This window comes from Podospora pseudoanserina, chromosome 1 (assembly GCF_035222485.1).
Source record: "Podospora pseudoanserina strain CBS 124.78 chromosome 1, whole genome shotgun sequence".
Lineage (NCBI taxonomy): Eukaryota > Fungi > Ascomycota > Sordariomycetes > Sordariales > Podosporaceae > Podospora > Podospora pseudoanserina.
In genome coordinates, this window is record NC_085920.1 from 2,167,384 (window position 1) to 2,181,568 (window position 14,185).

Sequence of the window (14,185 nt, forward strand, 5' to 3'; positions counted from 1 at the left end):
ACACATTATACAAGCAGAGCCAAGGCGACTGTGGTTGATGAACGATCGGTGACAAAAGCAAACGAGAATAGGTATGATAGGGACAAGGACATGAGGTTGCTGCGATTGATTTTGCAAACTCGTATGGACGTTTCAAACACGGTGAATTCGAATTAAATTAGCTGCCAATGCCCGCTCCATGTTAGCAAAAGTCTTAGGCAATGGGAAAAGATACGATCCGTAACACTTGGTGCATACAAAAGGAATCTGGACCTATCTATTTTTCCTTCTAGTTTCTTTTCTCGCAATAGTTGTTTATAAGCTACTAAGCCCAGTTGTAATATCCTTCATCGAACATTAAAGGTAGAAGAAGAAGCTAGAACGCTGCCAATTATAAGATCATCTACTTGCAGTGTTAGCACGTGACAAGCGAATATCCTCTGTGGCGCAATTGGCTAGCGCGTCTGACTGTTAATCAGGAGGTTGGAAGTTCGAGCCTTCCCGGAGGAGTTCTTTTTGTTCCTCCTCCTAACCTGCTGCAAGGTCCTTCTAAAAACCACTGTCAGTTTTTATGACCATCCATCAAAGTGGTCAGCCAGTATGAAGAGCATCGTGGGATGGCTCTGCTATTTTCATAAAAGTTTGTTCTCGGCCGAGACCTTGCATGGAGGGAGCTTGGGCCCACAGCTGCAGATAAGGTTGATGTGTGGTGGATCCGCACGTGACGATTGGCTGCAAATGCCAATGGCCTGTCGGGCTCTGGGTGCCGCGTCCAATCCAGATTACGGTATTTCCAAAGTTTCATTTCATCCTCCTTGCAACACCAGCTTTTTGCGCACCGGTTCCCGATTTACCGCCGGTAAAGATCGATACGCAAACGCAGGCCACAGACCGTCCAGTTGTCCAAAAACAACCACAGTCTCAAGTCTGGCCAGCAGCGCCTTCGATCCCCGGTTCACAACCTGGCTTTAATGGGAAGACAGCCCGGCTGGAGCAGGCCGTACGACGGAGACATGCCCCGTCACATCGATCAAGATGTCCACAGCGCCTTTGTGGAATTTCGCAATGGCAGTAAGTTGGGTCACCTTACCGTCGTCACTGTATTGACAGTACCCGTACCCGTACCCACGCGCCAACGCCGCGTACACAACACATACATCACATACACCATGATACCTTACATGCTGCCCTCTACTAACCTTGCCGTCATTGCGCTCCACACGTAGGCGAACCCAAGTGCATGTCGGTGCAATGCCTCTACTGCAACCAGACCCGCGCCAAAAACACCACGCGCCAGAAGCAGCACCTGCTCCAATGCGCCCCCTATCTCGCTGCCCACCCCGAGATAGCTCTCCAGGCCTCGGCCGCCGCAGACGAAGCCGCAGCTGCTGGCTCGTCGTCTGAACCACAACATGGCCACCCCGATGCCTCCCAATACCCGAACCCCAATCCCCCGCCGGGTGAGCATACCAACCTCGGTTTCATGCCAAACCCACGCATAAATGGCACCCCAAACCAGATGCCCGGCCATGGAGGACGTGCTTCGATAGGCGCGCCGGATGGAACACCGGCCGCGAAGCGCCAAAAGACGAAAAACTCCAACCTTCCCGAGATACCCCTCCGCGAAGTCCACGCTGCCTTTGCCGAGTTTAAAGCCAAGGACGATGACAAGTGCATGTCTGCGCGCTGTTTACACTGCAACCAGGTCCGGGCGAAGAACACCTCCAGGCAGCGGGAGCATCTGATGGTGTGCCCCGGCTACCAGAGCGTGCTGAAGGAGAAGATCCCCGCGAACAACCTCCGTCACCAATTTGACGAGGATGATGTCGCCAGCTCACTGGCGCTGCCTACCCCGTCCCTGACACTTGACTTTCGGATGAGTATCCGGGTCAAGCCAAAGCTCAGCATCGGCACTGCCAACTTTGGCCGGGAAAGCTGGATTTCGTGCGTTGGCGGTCAGTGGGCTGGGAGGTTTGGTAAGGGCATCCTGCTGCCTGGCGGCCAGGACAAGCAGACTACGGTCAAGGATATGGCTACGAGGATTGATGCGAGTTATCTTTTACAAACTAATGACGAACAACCTGCCTTGATTACATGCAAGGTCAAGGGCTGGTGGACGGGGGATCGGGATGTCATGGAACGGCTGCAGGACCCGGTGGCGGCCGACAATGTGGCTGCTCACCGGTATTTGTTCCGTGTGGTCATCGAGCTGGAGACGGGCGATGAGCGGTATGCAGATGTCAACACTGGGTTGTGGGTGGGGAGCGGGTGTAGGAGAGGTGCAGAGATTGTTTATGATGCCCACCGCGTCAGTTAGTTCTGGCTGCGGTTGTTTGAGGACACAAAAGCGCGTATCATTACATCCTCCTTTGCTGGGAGATCTCTACAATTTTTCACTGTAGATTTATTCGAATTGTACTTCTTCACCAGTATGGGTAGTGGGATATAGGGGCAGGGGGCCTGAAATGATACCAACTTTGTTTAAGAGCCTTCATTCCATCCTACATTTTGGTGGTGGTTATCGTCAGTAAAACACCAAGCACCTCACCTCCACGCTTTCTCTGTCTGCTGCGGTTATGTGCTCTGGATCTTCAACCGCACAGTGCGGCACTCTTCGAGCTGGACAGGTTAGATCACTGTCGAAACACTTGATGAGGATTACTTCTGTGGGCTGCTGGTGGTGTTTGTAGTACCACTTGTGACTGCTGGAAGGCTTGGGCTTCTTGACGGTCCAGGACTCGTTGCGTTTACCGGTCTTGAGGTAGATGATGGAGGCGGGGAGGAGGTCGGTGTCGGGGACTGAGGGGGCAGAACAGAGGGCTAGGGGGTCTCTCAGGATGGGGGAGAGGGGACGCCAGATCTGGGGGTGGTTGTTAGGTAGGTTGAGTGGGTGTTTTCCGAGAGGGAAAGGGGGGTGGGTTACATTGATGATCTGCCATCGCTTCTGGCTGACTGCCGTAAAGTCAGTTTCGTTGGGGAACTGCTCCCTCAGCCTGAGGACCGCCCCGTCGTAGGATTGGTCGACATGGGCTCTATGCAAGGGGCCTCGGCAGGCGGCGTTGTTCTCTTTGATGCTGTGCCAGTGGGAGGGACCGCGCCGAACCTTGTGGTCGAAGGCTAGAACGTTGGAGGCGTTCGTGCTTGAGTGGGGGTTTAGCAACATGGTCATTGGTGCGGGTAAGGATGCGTGACGGACAGGTCTCGGATGAGGCGCTCACACTCCCTGTAGTAGTCGTGTGCTATCTGCTGTTCGTCGTGGAAGGCCAAAAAGGAGGTGGGTTTGGTGTGGTATTGGAAGCCGTGGGTGTCAAGGGTGAATGTCGATTCGTGACCGGTGATATCGGTGACTGTCACGGGAATGGCAATCATGGGGCGGGAGTTGTTGACTTGGGTACTGGAAAAGGGGGGTGTTGGTGAGTGAGACATGAGAGGGAGCGGTGACAGAAGGGGGGCATGAGATACCTTCCCACGTATACCGGTGTTGGGGGGGTGCCATCCTCTGGATCATCGTAGTGGTTGATCGTTGTGCGGATGTGGTGGCCCATGGTGGAATGTGATGATCCCTGTGTGAATCCCTCACCGGGGACCTGGATGACGGAGGCAGATCCGTCAGGGGTGAGGCTGCTGGTTGTGTGCACGTCTTCTCGGACTTACTCTGCATATGCCGGATGTTCACTTCACTCCACGAACTGCTTCGGTGATCAAAGATAAAGAAGAAAGAGCAACTGGTCTGCTACGTTACCACTGTGGTTTAAACCGTCACACTTCAGCCAGTTTTTGACCAGTTACCCCGCTTTCTTACCAGATGCTCGATCTAGAGTTCGGTCTCCCATCTCGCCAGAACCTTTGACAGCCATTACCACACTGTTAGCAAACCTTTTTATTCATGTATTATCATATTCAACCCGAAACTCGAACTTATCCAGCGAAGAGGTTGATTTAAGCGCTTTGAACCCTGGACGACGTTGCAGGCTTGTGGACCAATTCCTCGATGTTTGCCACTTTACCCCCTTGTTTAGCCTCCATTCTGACCTCTCGGCTATGAGGTTCTAAGTGCAGCAAAAGAAAACATGAAAAAAAGATAGACCGCTTCTAGAACCTCTCAACCACAATCTTCGACGCTCAGTGCTGTAAGACAAAAGGTCTCGCATCCGCGGAGCTGTCAAACATCAAACCTGTCAAGAAGTCGGCCTGCATAGCTTCCCTGCAGATCTTATATATATTTTCTAAGACATGCAGCGGCGAGGTCATAGGATATCACATCAAGGTGCAGCATGTTTAGCTTTTCAAACAATCAGACCACTCCAAGCAACGGCTGTGGTCTTGATGAGCAACTCCGTCGTAAGCCAGAATAATAGTGAACTCGGGATCGCAGGTGCATGACAAGCATGTACACTCTTCGGCCACCAAGCTGTATGTCCTCGGAACGAGTCTGAAGTCAAGGCTCACGAGAGGTCGGCTTCGAGCCAATCTCTAAGCCCGCTGACAAATAACGATAGTCATCGCGGATGACTGGTGTGGTGTTCTTTCACAAGGTGAAGGTTTCGTCCAGCAACGGGCAGCATACCAAAGGTAGAAATGCGGAATTCAGAAGTGGAATGAACCCCAGTGTAAGTAGGTAATGGAGCTTGGTGATGTGTCCCTGCAACTGCCGTGAACACCCTATTCATTCGTGGGGGTATACTGGTTACCTGTCCCTCTTACACGCCTTCACTCGATACCTTTTGGATGTGGTATTGCAGGTGGGCGGGCCGTGCCTGGGGGACATGACAAAACGAGACCGAGGTTCCCGACCCCCAATACCTACCTGACTGAGCTGGGAACCTGGTGGCTCTGGGAAGATACGTGCTCAGTTCACTTGTGGGATGTTTCTTCCAAGGCATCAACATGTCGCTGTCCTTGCCTTTGTAAGCACATGTGAGCAGTCATAAAAAGTTGAGCAGTGAGGTTCCATCAGAGGTCCGGACTGCACTGCTGGACACCTCAGAGCGGCCCAGTATTTGTTGCGTGCTGGTGGCTTGCATGGGGTCCCTGGTGCTGCTGATCCCCAACGAATAAGAAATGGCTGGCCACCGTCATGCAGCAGCGTGCCATTCCGAGGCTCGCAACGGAGCAGCTGTGGGAATTCCACCACGTAAGTGGAACTTCGCCGAAATCAACTAGCAATAGCGTAAATGAGCGGCCCGCGACGGGATGTGAGGAAAACCCAAGAAGCTGGCCGTGGATGTGGATGTGGCCAAGCACCAAGTTGGATGAAGCAACCGGGAATGATACCGGGGGGGCTTCTCTGGGTCATCCCCCCCACAAAAGATGCCTGAACTATTGGCGGGATTTAATCCGGTACTATGCGAGCGGGTCCCTGGCCCCGCTGTTGGTCCATTTCACTTGTCCAAGGAGAGCTTTGACAGGTGAGAACGAGGAGGGCAGATAGGTATTGGCTCTGTCGTTCGCCGGTCTCCCTCTGAGCCTGTCACGATGCAGGCAATAAATGGCCTAGAGATAAACGAGCGAATGGTCTCCCTTGGGACACGAACGCTGCCTGTCAGCCGAGCCACGACGAATCGCGAGCGGCCCGAGGAGGGGGGGGAGAAAAGGTGAGTATGTGTGCTGGTGGTGATGAGGTTATCGCGACGGCCGATAAGCCATATAACGACATGGGTCTAGGATTGTAACAAGGACCTAGAGGGCATGCTCCGTCCTGCCCTGAACCCTTCGAGCATTGCGTCCCTGTGTCCCTTTGGTAGGTCGCTTCGGGGACTCGGAGCACTGCGCTGTCGATCGACCAAACTGTCAAACTAGGGTCCCAGACAGCTCAATGCTTTTTGTCGCTCTGCCACGTTCGATGTGCATTCTCATACCGAATACTTGCATGCTTCTTTTGGCAAATGTCTCTTCTCTGTCACTGATAACTCCCTTGAGCCCGCCGTGGCCCACGAAGCTAAAAGCAGCCGTCCCTTGGAACTGACACCACGAGTCTGGCGTCAACACTCCAGTTAGGTATACATCACCAAGCTTCGCACCCCAGTCAACTGCGGAAAACAAGGGCCCAGGATCGGCCACACTTGAGCAAGGTGGCGCCGGGGAACTGAGGCACTGCGCGCGATTGCGGATTCGGTACCCAAAAGCCAAGCAGCCTCACCACGTTCGGTCCTCTTCACAAGACTTCGCACCTCGGCAAGCGTATGAACTGTCCAACCACTGTCCTGGGCCTGTGGCTGGAACAGTCCATGAGCGTCGGCTCTGCTAATTACTGCATATTGGCGTCCCCCTACAACACGTTGCGACCTCTCCGACCACATTATTTGGGAAATTGACACAGCTGCGTCAATCTTGGCATGAAACCCAAGAGGGGAGGCAGAGAAACCGTGCCCAGTGACCCCCCGGGGTGTCTCAGAGACAGCTTACCAGGCAGAGTCACTGAAAGGGGGAGTCTCGGGCGGGGGTAGCAACCAGTTCAGACACCAAGACACGGACGAGCTCACCGCGCAGCCTACAACAGAGCGGGTCCCTGCCCGCTTCCCATTCGGTTACCCTCCGCATTATTAGCCCTGGCTCTCAGTTCGGGTAAGCCCAAGACGGCCTCCTCTACCAGGAAAGCCCTCTTATCTTCGAACGTACCCTCCGTTACCTGGCTGACACCCAAACTAACATCATTTCAGTGCCTATCGGTGCCTCTCTTGGATCTATCATCTACCCACACAGCAGACCAACACAGTGAGAATGGAGCAAACTTCGGGGTGGATTCAAAATAATACAAACCAGGTGGGCAACGTCCCGAGTCCTTTTTCCTCTATCACCTTTCCCTTCACTCTTGATCCGTCCATTTTGTTGTCCTATTCCCCGTGTACCAAGCTTGAGAGCAGATACGCCTGTCCCTATTCTGACATCAGTTTCAGCTCCCTGGGGAACATTCCGGGCAAGGGCTGCCATCAGAACTCCAACATCGTTCAGATACGGGCAGTCATGGATGGACATATGACGAGAACTCGAGCAACCATCTCGGCTACCATGACCCCAACCTTCACCACAGCATCACTAATCCCACCGACCTCTCATCCTATCAGCAGCCCGTGGCAGATGCCAGAATTCCAAGCCCTACCTACTTGCACTTGGAAACTTCCTTCGACCAGAGCTCCTCGACTCTAGAAGGCCAGTGGGTTTCGAACAGCCCAATAAGCCCGTCAGTACCTTACGGCGACATTGCCTGCACCTTCAGCTCAACCAGCAGTATTCAAACTTCGCCGATGATTTTGAGCCCAGCCAACGATCATTGGACGTATCAGTCTTTCCCGATAAACCACACATATGGAGTCTCGTTGAGCCAACCCGATTCACCCATAGTTTCGGCTCCCTTTGACGCACCACACTCTGCTCGGGAGATGCCGGCGTCATATTTTGCTGTGTGCATGATGTCCGATACCACATTACCTCTAGACCAAGGGTCGCATGACAGGTCGCTTTCTTCTTCCACGATCCCACCCGAATTCGAACCAGCACCGACACAGCACCAACAGCATAATGGCAGACCTGCGAGTTTGAACCTGCGGAAGACAACAAAAGCCTCGGGTAAAGGACAGCTACCCTCACCCTCAACGAAAACAAAGGTGACTCCCCGATCCAAAGACTCCAAGACAGTCTCTCCAGCCAGCTCAAGTTCAATACAACCGCACAAGCAAACGAAGTCAAACGGTCCCAGCTTGCGCACTGCGACCCGCCGGTTTAGACGCACCCCTGAAGAAGCTCCACCACGACCAGGAGAGTTGGCTGAAGATCAGCGTGCCAGGGAAAATCATAATCAGGTTGAGAAGGAGTACCGGATCAGGCTGCACAAAGGCTTCGAGGAGCTACTCGAAGCGCTGTGCGCTTTGCCGGAAGAGGAAAGAGTGATAGCCCGCCACAGCAAAACGGCCGGCGGAAGTGTGAATGGAGACTATGACGACGACGACGAACATATGGCCATCATTGGGGCCCTGCTGGACGAAAGGACTGGTCTTGGATTGCCCGCAAACAGGAACACGGGGGGCAAAGGGAAGAAGAAACAGAGGAGAATGAGCAAGGCAGAGGTGCTTCACTACACCTGCCGTGTGCTCAAGTCAATGGGGGATGGTAATCAGAAACTGAAAGAAGAGGTGGAACGCTTGAGGTCGGAACATGACATGAGGTTGAAGCGCACAGGGAGTAGCTGATGCTTGGGCTTGTTTGAATAGCTCATACTGATGGTTAGGTGGGACTTGGCAGGAATCATTTCGATACAACTCTTATTTTGGTGGGTTGAGGCTCAAGATACAAACAGAATGTATGGCATTTACGTAGCACAAATCATGCATGTTGTTGCCACTGACAGTCACTGTCTCTATGTCCTGTGCTTATGCAATCATCTAGGTATGCAGACAAATGTCGAAAGGCCCTAACAGCAGCCCAGTACCTCGGAAACCCGTCCACTACGCCTCCAAATTGCTCTTCTGGAACACGTTAGCTCACTATTCCAAATTGAAGATAGACTGAAACATCAACCACCAACAAGACCCAAATTCCTGAATATCGTTCTGCTCACAACCCACTCTTGCCGCTACTTCCGTCACGAGGAAAACAATAGCGTGAAAATATCTTTGTCTCGCTTTCAGCTCAGCTTATTCAGGAACACTCGGAGCCCTCGGGCGGCAATGACTCAACACTCAGTTTGTATCTCGAGTGGTATTGGTGGAATCGTACCCGGAGCCATCCCAGGCCAGGGGACATGGGCTTGGGGGCAGCTAGCCACATCGCCAATTCACCCTGATATCCTGAACAACAAGCTAGAGCCCGATTCGTTCGTTCTGACACTCGGAGCCTGATGCCTTCTGTCCCTAATTCAGAATGCCAACAACACTTCCTGCGCAACACCAAATGCCGCCGAGTTGCAATCGCATCGATCAGTTGGATTCGATTTCATGCATTCTCGGTCTTCTCTTCAGCAGACCGATGCCGAGACCCCCTGGCTGAAAGCGATAGGCTGAGAAAGGGTACCGTACCTCTCCCTCTCCATGTCGACCTGAACGGCGTTATCCCCCCTGTCCCCTGTCGTTGTCTGGGTACAAGCGCACCCGTCACATCTGGCAGTCGGATCGGCCACGAGGCTAGCTGGCGGCACAGTTCTCTTTCTCCGCCTACAAATCCGGGCCGAGCGTTGGGAGAGCAAGGAAGAGAATTGATATCTCACATTTTGCCTTTACCGAGGAAAGCTCAATTCAAGCAGAGACCAGGTTCCAACTCGTGCATTTCATGCCTGGGCAAGTTTTTGAAACGTTAATCCCACATACCCCCCCTTTCACCTTGCCCATTTCAGGACATATCGGCATCCAACTACCGGCTTCGAAGCTTTACTTGCTTTTTATAAGCTCCCTTGTGCCCGTCACCCGCTGTGGGGTTCTTCAGAACGGCATGGGTGGGTGGGTGGTGGTGGTGATCCAGATCAGTTGGTGAAGAATGACAGGGGGTCTTGTATGGTCCTCCAGTCCCAAAGTTCACTGCCGAGTGCCGAAGAGCGATGTATGTTGGCTTATCAGACCTATTCATAGTGGTTGTTCCTTTTGCAGTTGCCTTCTCATCCTCATATCCGGGATTGAAGAGCTTCGGAATCCTATGCCCGTGGTCTGATGGACAGTTGATCTTGATGATTAATCATCACATCCTTGTAAAACCGGGACCTGATAAGAAGAAACAGAGCTAATGCCGAAAGAGAACAGAGCTTCATTCCCCTATCATAGACCCCCATGACGGGACATGAATTATGGGGAGTCCCGTTCGGGACGTGGGAGTTGTCGTTGTTGCTGGCTGAATGCAACCTTGTTGAATCTTTGCCGTAAATGACGAAAACGATAGCTTTCAACTTATCCCAAGAAAGAGTCATTTTGCAGTTCAGCAGACAGGATGCCTCTTTAACTGGGCTAATTAACTGCAGGTATCGGATCGGCATCAGCAGGTCTAGACCTGTCCATACACTTGACCAACTCATCTTGGGTATACCCCATAGATGAAGAATAGGTATCATCATCAACAACAACAGGTCTCGCTATCAGCCCCCTGCCGAAATGGAACGCCCAAAGGTCACACAGCATATGCTCTCCACCCCCTCCCACCAGAAAACTCCCTCAAAAGAGCGGTGTCCAAAAACGAACCAGAGAAAGGGTACGCTACCCGTTTTGCCACATCCCACTTTCAGCATGCTCGTTTATCTCCTGCCATGTCATCAACCGTTTCACAGCATCATGCAACCTCTCGCTTTCGCTTCCATCCTGGATCCCTCAAAACCAAAAGCCACATCAATGCTGGCATGGGACCTACATTTACAAAATCCATCCTTCCGCACCGGACTAACCATCTTCATCAAATTTACCCCCGGCAAACCTCCATGTATTTTACCCTCCGACCACTAAACCCACTGATCTCCCCCTAAAATCAAACCAAGAAAAAAAGAAACAAAAAAAGAGCAAATAGTTCCAGACCTTCTTATTAGCCCGCCCCGCAAGCAGGACCTTTCCTTAGCGGTAAATTCTTTCTTTCCGCTTATTAGTTAGTGTGTATGACGAGGAAAATTCTCTTGGTGTACATATCTGCAGTGTCGAGCAGGGCACGGAGCAAAGTCCATCTCACCGTTGGACCTAGCACCAGTTGTGGGGAGCTTAAGCCTTTCTTGTCTTTTCTCGCCCCTGGGGCGTCACGTAATCTTGAACAACCTGACGTTCCCGGAAATGAAATGGGAATATCTCTCTGCCTTGCTGGGGTCCCCCGGGGCGAGGTTATCGCCAATGTAGTAAACAGCAGAACTATCCATTCACTCCGCTCCCTGTCACTGCTGGTAGTCGTAAATTACCCCAGCCTAACTTTACTAAACGGGCATCCCGGCTCCTGCTACCTCTTAAGGTACCTTGAATACCGGCCACCTCCGGATGTTGAACGCAGGTAGGCAGCTTGCATACCAACCAGATCATGTCCTGCTCACACAACCCGGGACAAAAGATAACGATTCATGGAACCCCAAAAAGAGAAAATTGTCGACATAAAAGACCGGATACGTTGATTTGCTTTGATCTTACAGTGACCTTTCTTTGAGTGGGGGGGAAATGTGCTTCGTTGAGACAGACCAACACCCTGGTTACCATGCCATGCCAGGCAGTTAAGATAGTACAGATACATCCAGGAGATCTAACAAAACCCCTGACCGAAATCGTAAGAAAAGGAAAGGCAAGAAAACAAACGCCAGATCTTCCCGTCCCAGCCCATCCTGACCATTATCGCCCTGCCACCATAGTGAATTCCGAGTGTAAAAAGGACAGAAGAAAAGGAAAGTCACGCGCCAGTAAAACTCTATCCGCCCGTTTCATGCTTGAGACTTTTGTCCTCCCGCCCAGCCCGTGTATATCCACTGTATAACGCTTTTGCTGGGAAGAACCAACATAAACTGAACAAAAAAGGATAGAAAAGGGTCCCAAGCTTAGCCAGTGTCAGCCGCAAGCTGGGACAATGTCGCAATGGGCCGTCCTCATGACCACCTCAATCAACATCCAAAACAGACACCTTGTTTCCAAAAAAGAAAGAACCGCAAACCCCACGTCTTCCTAGTCAGTGGACCGTCCTAACGCAAGCCCCTGTCCTGCTCAAGCTCGGGTTCCGGGCGCAGACCCCTACCTTGTGCACCACAAAGTGTAGGTCCCACACCCCTGAGCTGCCATTCAAGACAACACTGATCCAACAGCACAACCGTCCTTGGCGGGACAACGTAGCCGCCGCCTCCTCGCCAAAGCCGGTAAAGTCGGCCAGCAGGCAGCGAGAAAAGACCCAGTCGTCTTGGTCGTCAGTGTGGGGGACGGCGCTTGTCACGAGCTCAAAGTCGGCGGCAGCGTGGTGGTGGTGGTTGAGACCGACGACGTCGGCCGTGGAGGAGGGGAGGGCGATGGTGGAGAGGAATCCTTGGACCAGAGACCGTGGCAGGCCGATTCGCTCGACGAGGCCGGGGGCGTGGTGGGAGGCAGGGGTGTGGCTGGTGACGTTGAGATAGCAGTGCGGGACGTGGATAAGGGCTGTAGTCATAATCTGCGACTCTTGGAGTTGCCGACTGCGGTGGGGGCGACTCGTGGTGGGCATTGTGTTGGGTAGGGACATGGTTTGGAGGCCTTGATAGCAGGTGTCGGTGGGCCATATGGCGACGATCAAGCTGTTGCCTTGGTTGCTGTCGGCGGGGACGTAGTGCCACTCGAGGGGTTGCATAGCGTGGTGCTGGCAGGAAAACTGGCTGGTGATGGGAGCCTCGTCGTCCAGAGGGGTTGTGATCTCGAGAGCGGGCATGATAGAACTGGCCATGTCCGAAGTGAAAGACGAGTAGGAGGGGATCTGATCAGACTTTATGGCGGAGACAACTGTCGTTGTTTGACCGGATTGTGATGTGTACCAGTCAACACAGGAGAGAGCGACAGATGCTGTCCACAGCCTAGCAGCCAGGTCGGCGAATGTTTAACACTCGAGTCTTGAAGTCAAAGGTGTGTGTGAAACAGAAGGAAGGAAAGACGGGACGGCGGTGCCTCTTATCAGGAACACTGTCTCCGAGACATGCACATGGGATGGGATGTCAGCAGCAGACAGCCGGCTCTCCAGGTGAACGTTGGTTGGTGCTGGCCAGGTGAGATTCCCACGTAGGTACCGAGATGTACGAGGGGACGCTGGGACAGAGGTACCCCAGGCTGGGGTTCTGTTGCAGACCCAGTCACCCAGACTACTCCAGATGTCACTGCAGGGCGATGTAAGTTGGGGGTCCAAGCGCTACCTGTGTGTGGTGCGTGCCTGGCTTGTGCAACCCACGTTGGCTGTGATCCCGTCTGTCTCTTGGATGCTTTGTGGAGGTAACTGAGATCATGAGACAGGGAGAGAGTGACAGAGTGAAAGGTGGCCCACTGGGCCTGGGGATCGGCGGATAGGGTTGCGGGCAAAATTGAGTAAAAGACAAGCCACCTCAGTTGGCAAGACGAAAGACACGACATATTTATTGGCCGAGGGAATAGTGAGGGTGTCTGGATGAGTTGCCGGCGGCAGCCATAACCGTGCCGCGAGACCATTGCTCGACAGCCCGTCCTTGGCGTATTCACAAGATTCCTAAGGCGAGCTTGGCTGAAGGGGACTGCGCAAGAATGGACCAAACCGGACAGGCGCTGGACAGCGCTCATGGTCCCGACAGTTTGGACGAAGCCCCATAACCAACTGGCTAGCCTTGCCACCGGAAGACTCTTCTAACACTTGTGATTGGATTTTGGGCCAACAGTGAGGAGCTAAGGAGGTCTAGGGTGCTCAACAGGGAAGGTAGAGAAACCCACCAGCATGCCATGGCGTCTGTGTGCGTTGCCCCAGACTCTCAGAGCAGAAGGCACAAAATGCGAGCTTGGGACCGATAATCTGACACAAGATGATGACCCTCGAGTCTTGAATGGAGGCAACGCGCTTCTTTTTTCTGTATTCAGCTCGCTTCTGTCGATGCCCAGCTGCAATTGAGCCAACAGGAGGGCTGCGATACGGCCTGTCGGCCCGAGATGTCGATGGGTTCGGTTAGTCCCCGGCAGCGACGCACCTTGCCAGAGCTGACATGTTGGTAAAATGATGGTTCCGAAGAATATCGGGGTTTGCAGATCCCTTTCGTTCACTGGTGCCCCAACAGCCTGGGTCCGATCCCATCTTGTCGCAGCAATTGGCGCGATAGTCACAGTAGCTTCTTTCACTTGCTGCTTATGTCCATGCCGTATTTATGACCTGCCTGGAGATGAGACGGTGTTGTGTGTGTCTTGGTCGGCCTCAACCATTGGCCGCTCGAACACTGGAAGCATGTCTGCCATCCCAAACCCGAAGATCTGGGAATTCAGCTCCGATTCAGAATAGTGTAATCTCAAACCTGAAACCACAGAGAGCCGACCCAAATCCCCGATCCCGGGAATGCTACAGTGGAGCACAATTTAAGTCTGGGGATTGAAAGCCACACGTTTGTTACCTTGGTAATGAGTCCGGTTTCAAAAAGGTTGTCCATCGTGTTTGGTATGTAGGTAGGTACCTTGAGGTAGGTATGTATAGGAGATGCTTGGAAGGGGTTCCATACCGGGCGCTTCTCTGGTCCCATTAGCAGATATATGCTTGTAAATGACTTTGATCTTCAATCAAGGTAGGTAGGTACACTAACGATTTCCCAAGG

General features: G+C 52.8%; 4 protein-coding genes and 1 non-coding gene across 5 annotated transcripts; 3 read left to right on the forward strand and 2 right to left on the reverse strand.

The window, feature by feature from the left end:
* Positions 1-415: 415 nt before the first annotated feature.
* Positions 416-489, forward strand: QC764_0007420. The gene has a single exon. It is a non-coding gene; the product is annotated as a tRNA-Asn (tRNA).
* A 159-nt stretch (positions 490-648) lies between these two features.
* On the forward strand, positions 649-2,488 carry QC764_106080 (uncharacterized protein). The gene is made up of 2 exons (XM_062941852.1): positions 649-1,050; positions 1,206-2,488. Exons 1-2 carry the CDS (start codon positions 951-953, stop codon positions 2,294-2,296), a joined length of 1,191 nt encoding a protein of 396 aa, XP_062804754.1. The 5' UTR covers positions 649-950; the 3' UTR covers positions 2,297-2,488.
* On the reverse strand, positions 2,297-3,698 carry QC764_106090 (uncharacterized protein). Its single transcript, XM_062941853.1, has 3 exons — positions 3,442-3,698; positions 2,903-3,373; positions 2,297-2,839 (listed from the first exon to the last, which is right to left on the reverse strand). Exons 2-3 carry the CDS (start codon positions 3,146-3,148, stop codon positions 2,504-2,506), a joined length of 582 nt encoding a protein of 193 aa, XP_062804755.1. The 5' UTR covers positions 3,149-3,373; positions 3,442-3,698; the 3' UTR covers positions 2,297-2,503.
* Positions 3,699-5,414: 1,716 nt separating this feature from the next.
* QC764_106100 (uncharacterized protein) lies at positions 5,415-8,412 on the forward strand. Its single transcript, XM_062941854.1, has 2 exons — positions 5,415-6,741; positions 6,876-8,412. Exons 1-2 carry the CDS (start codon positions 6,700-6,702, stop codon positions 8,163-8,165), a joined length of 1,332 nt encoding a protein of 443 aa, XP_062804756.1. The 5' UTR covers positions 5,415-6,699; the 3' UTR covers positions 8,166-8,412.
* A 2,323-nt stretch (positions 8,413-10,735) lies between these two features.
* QC764_106110 (uncharacterized protein) lies at positions 10,736-12,318 on the reverse strand (the record flags this gene model as incomplete). The annotated part of the gene is made up of 1 exon (XM_062941855.1): positions 10,736-12,318. The coding sequence occupies one exon, from the start codon at positions 12,316-12,318 to the stop codon at positions 11,581-11,583; it is 738 nt and encodes a 245-aa protein (XP_062804757.1). The 3' UTR covers positions 10,736-11,580.
* Between the last annotated feature and the right edge of the window lie 1,867 nt (positions 12,319-14,185).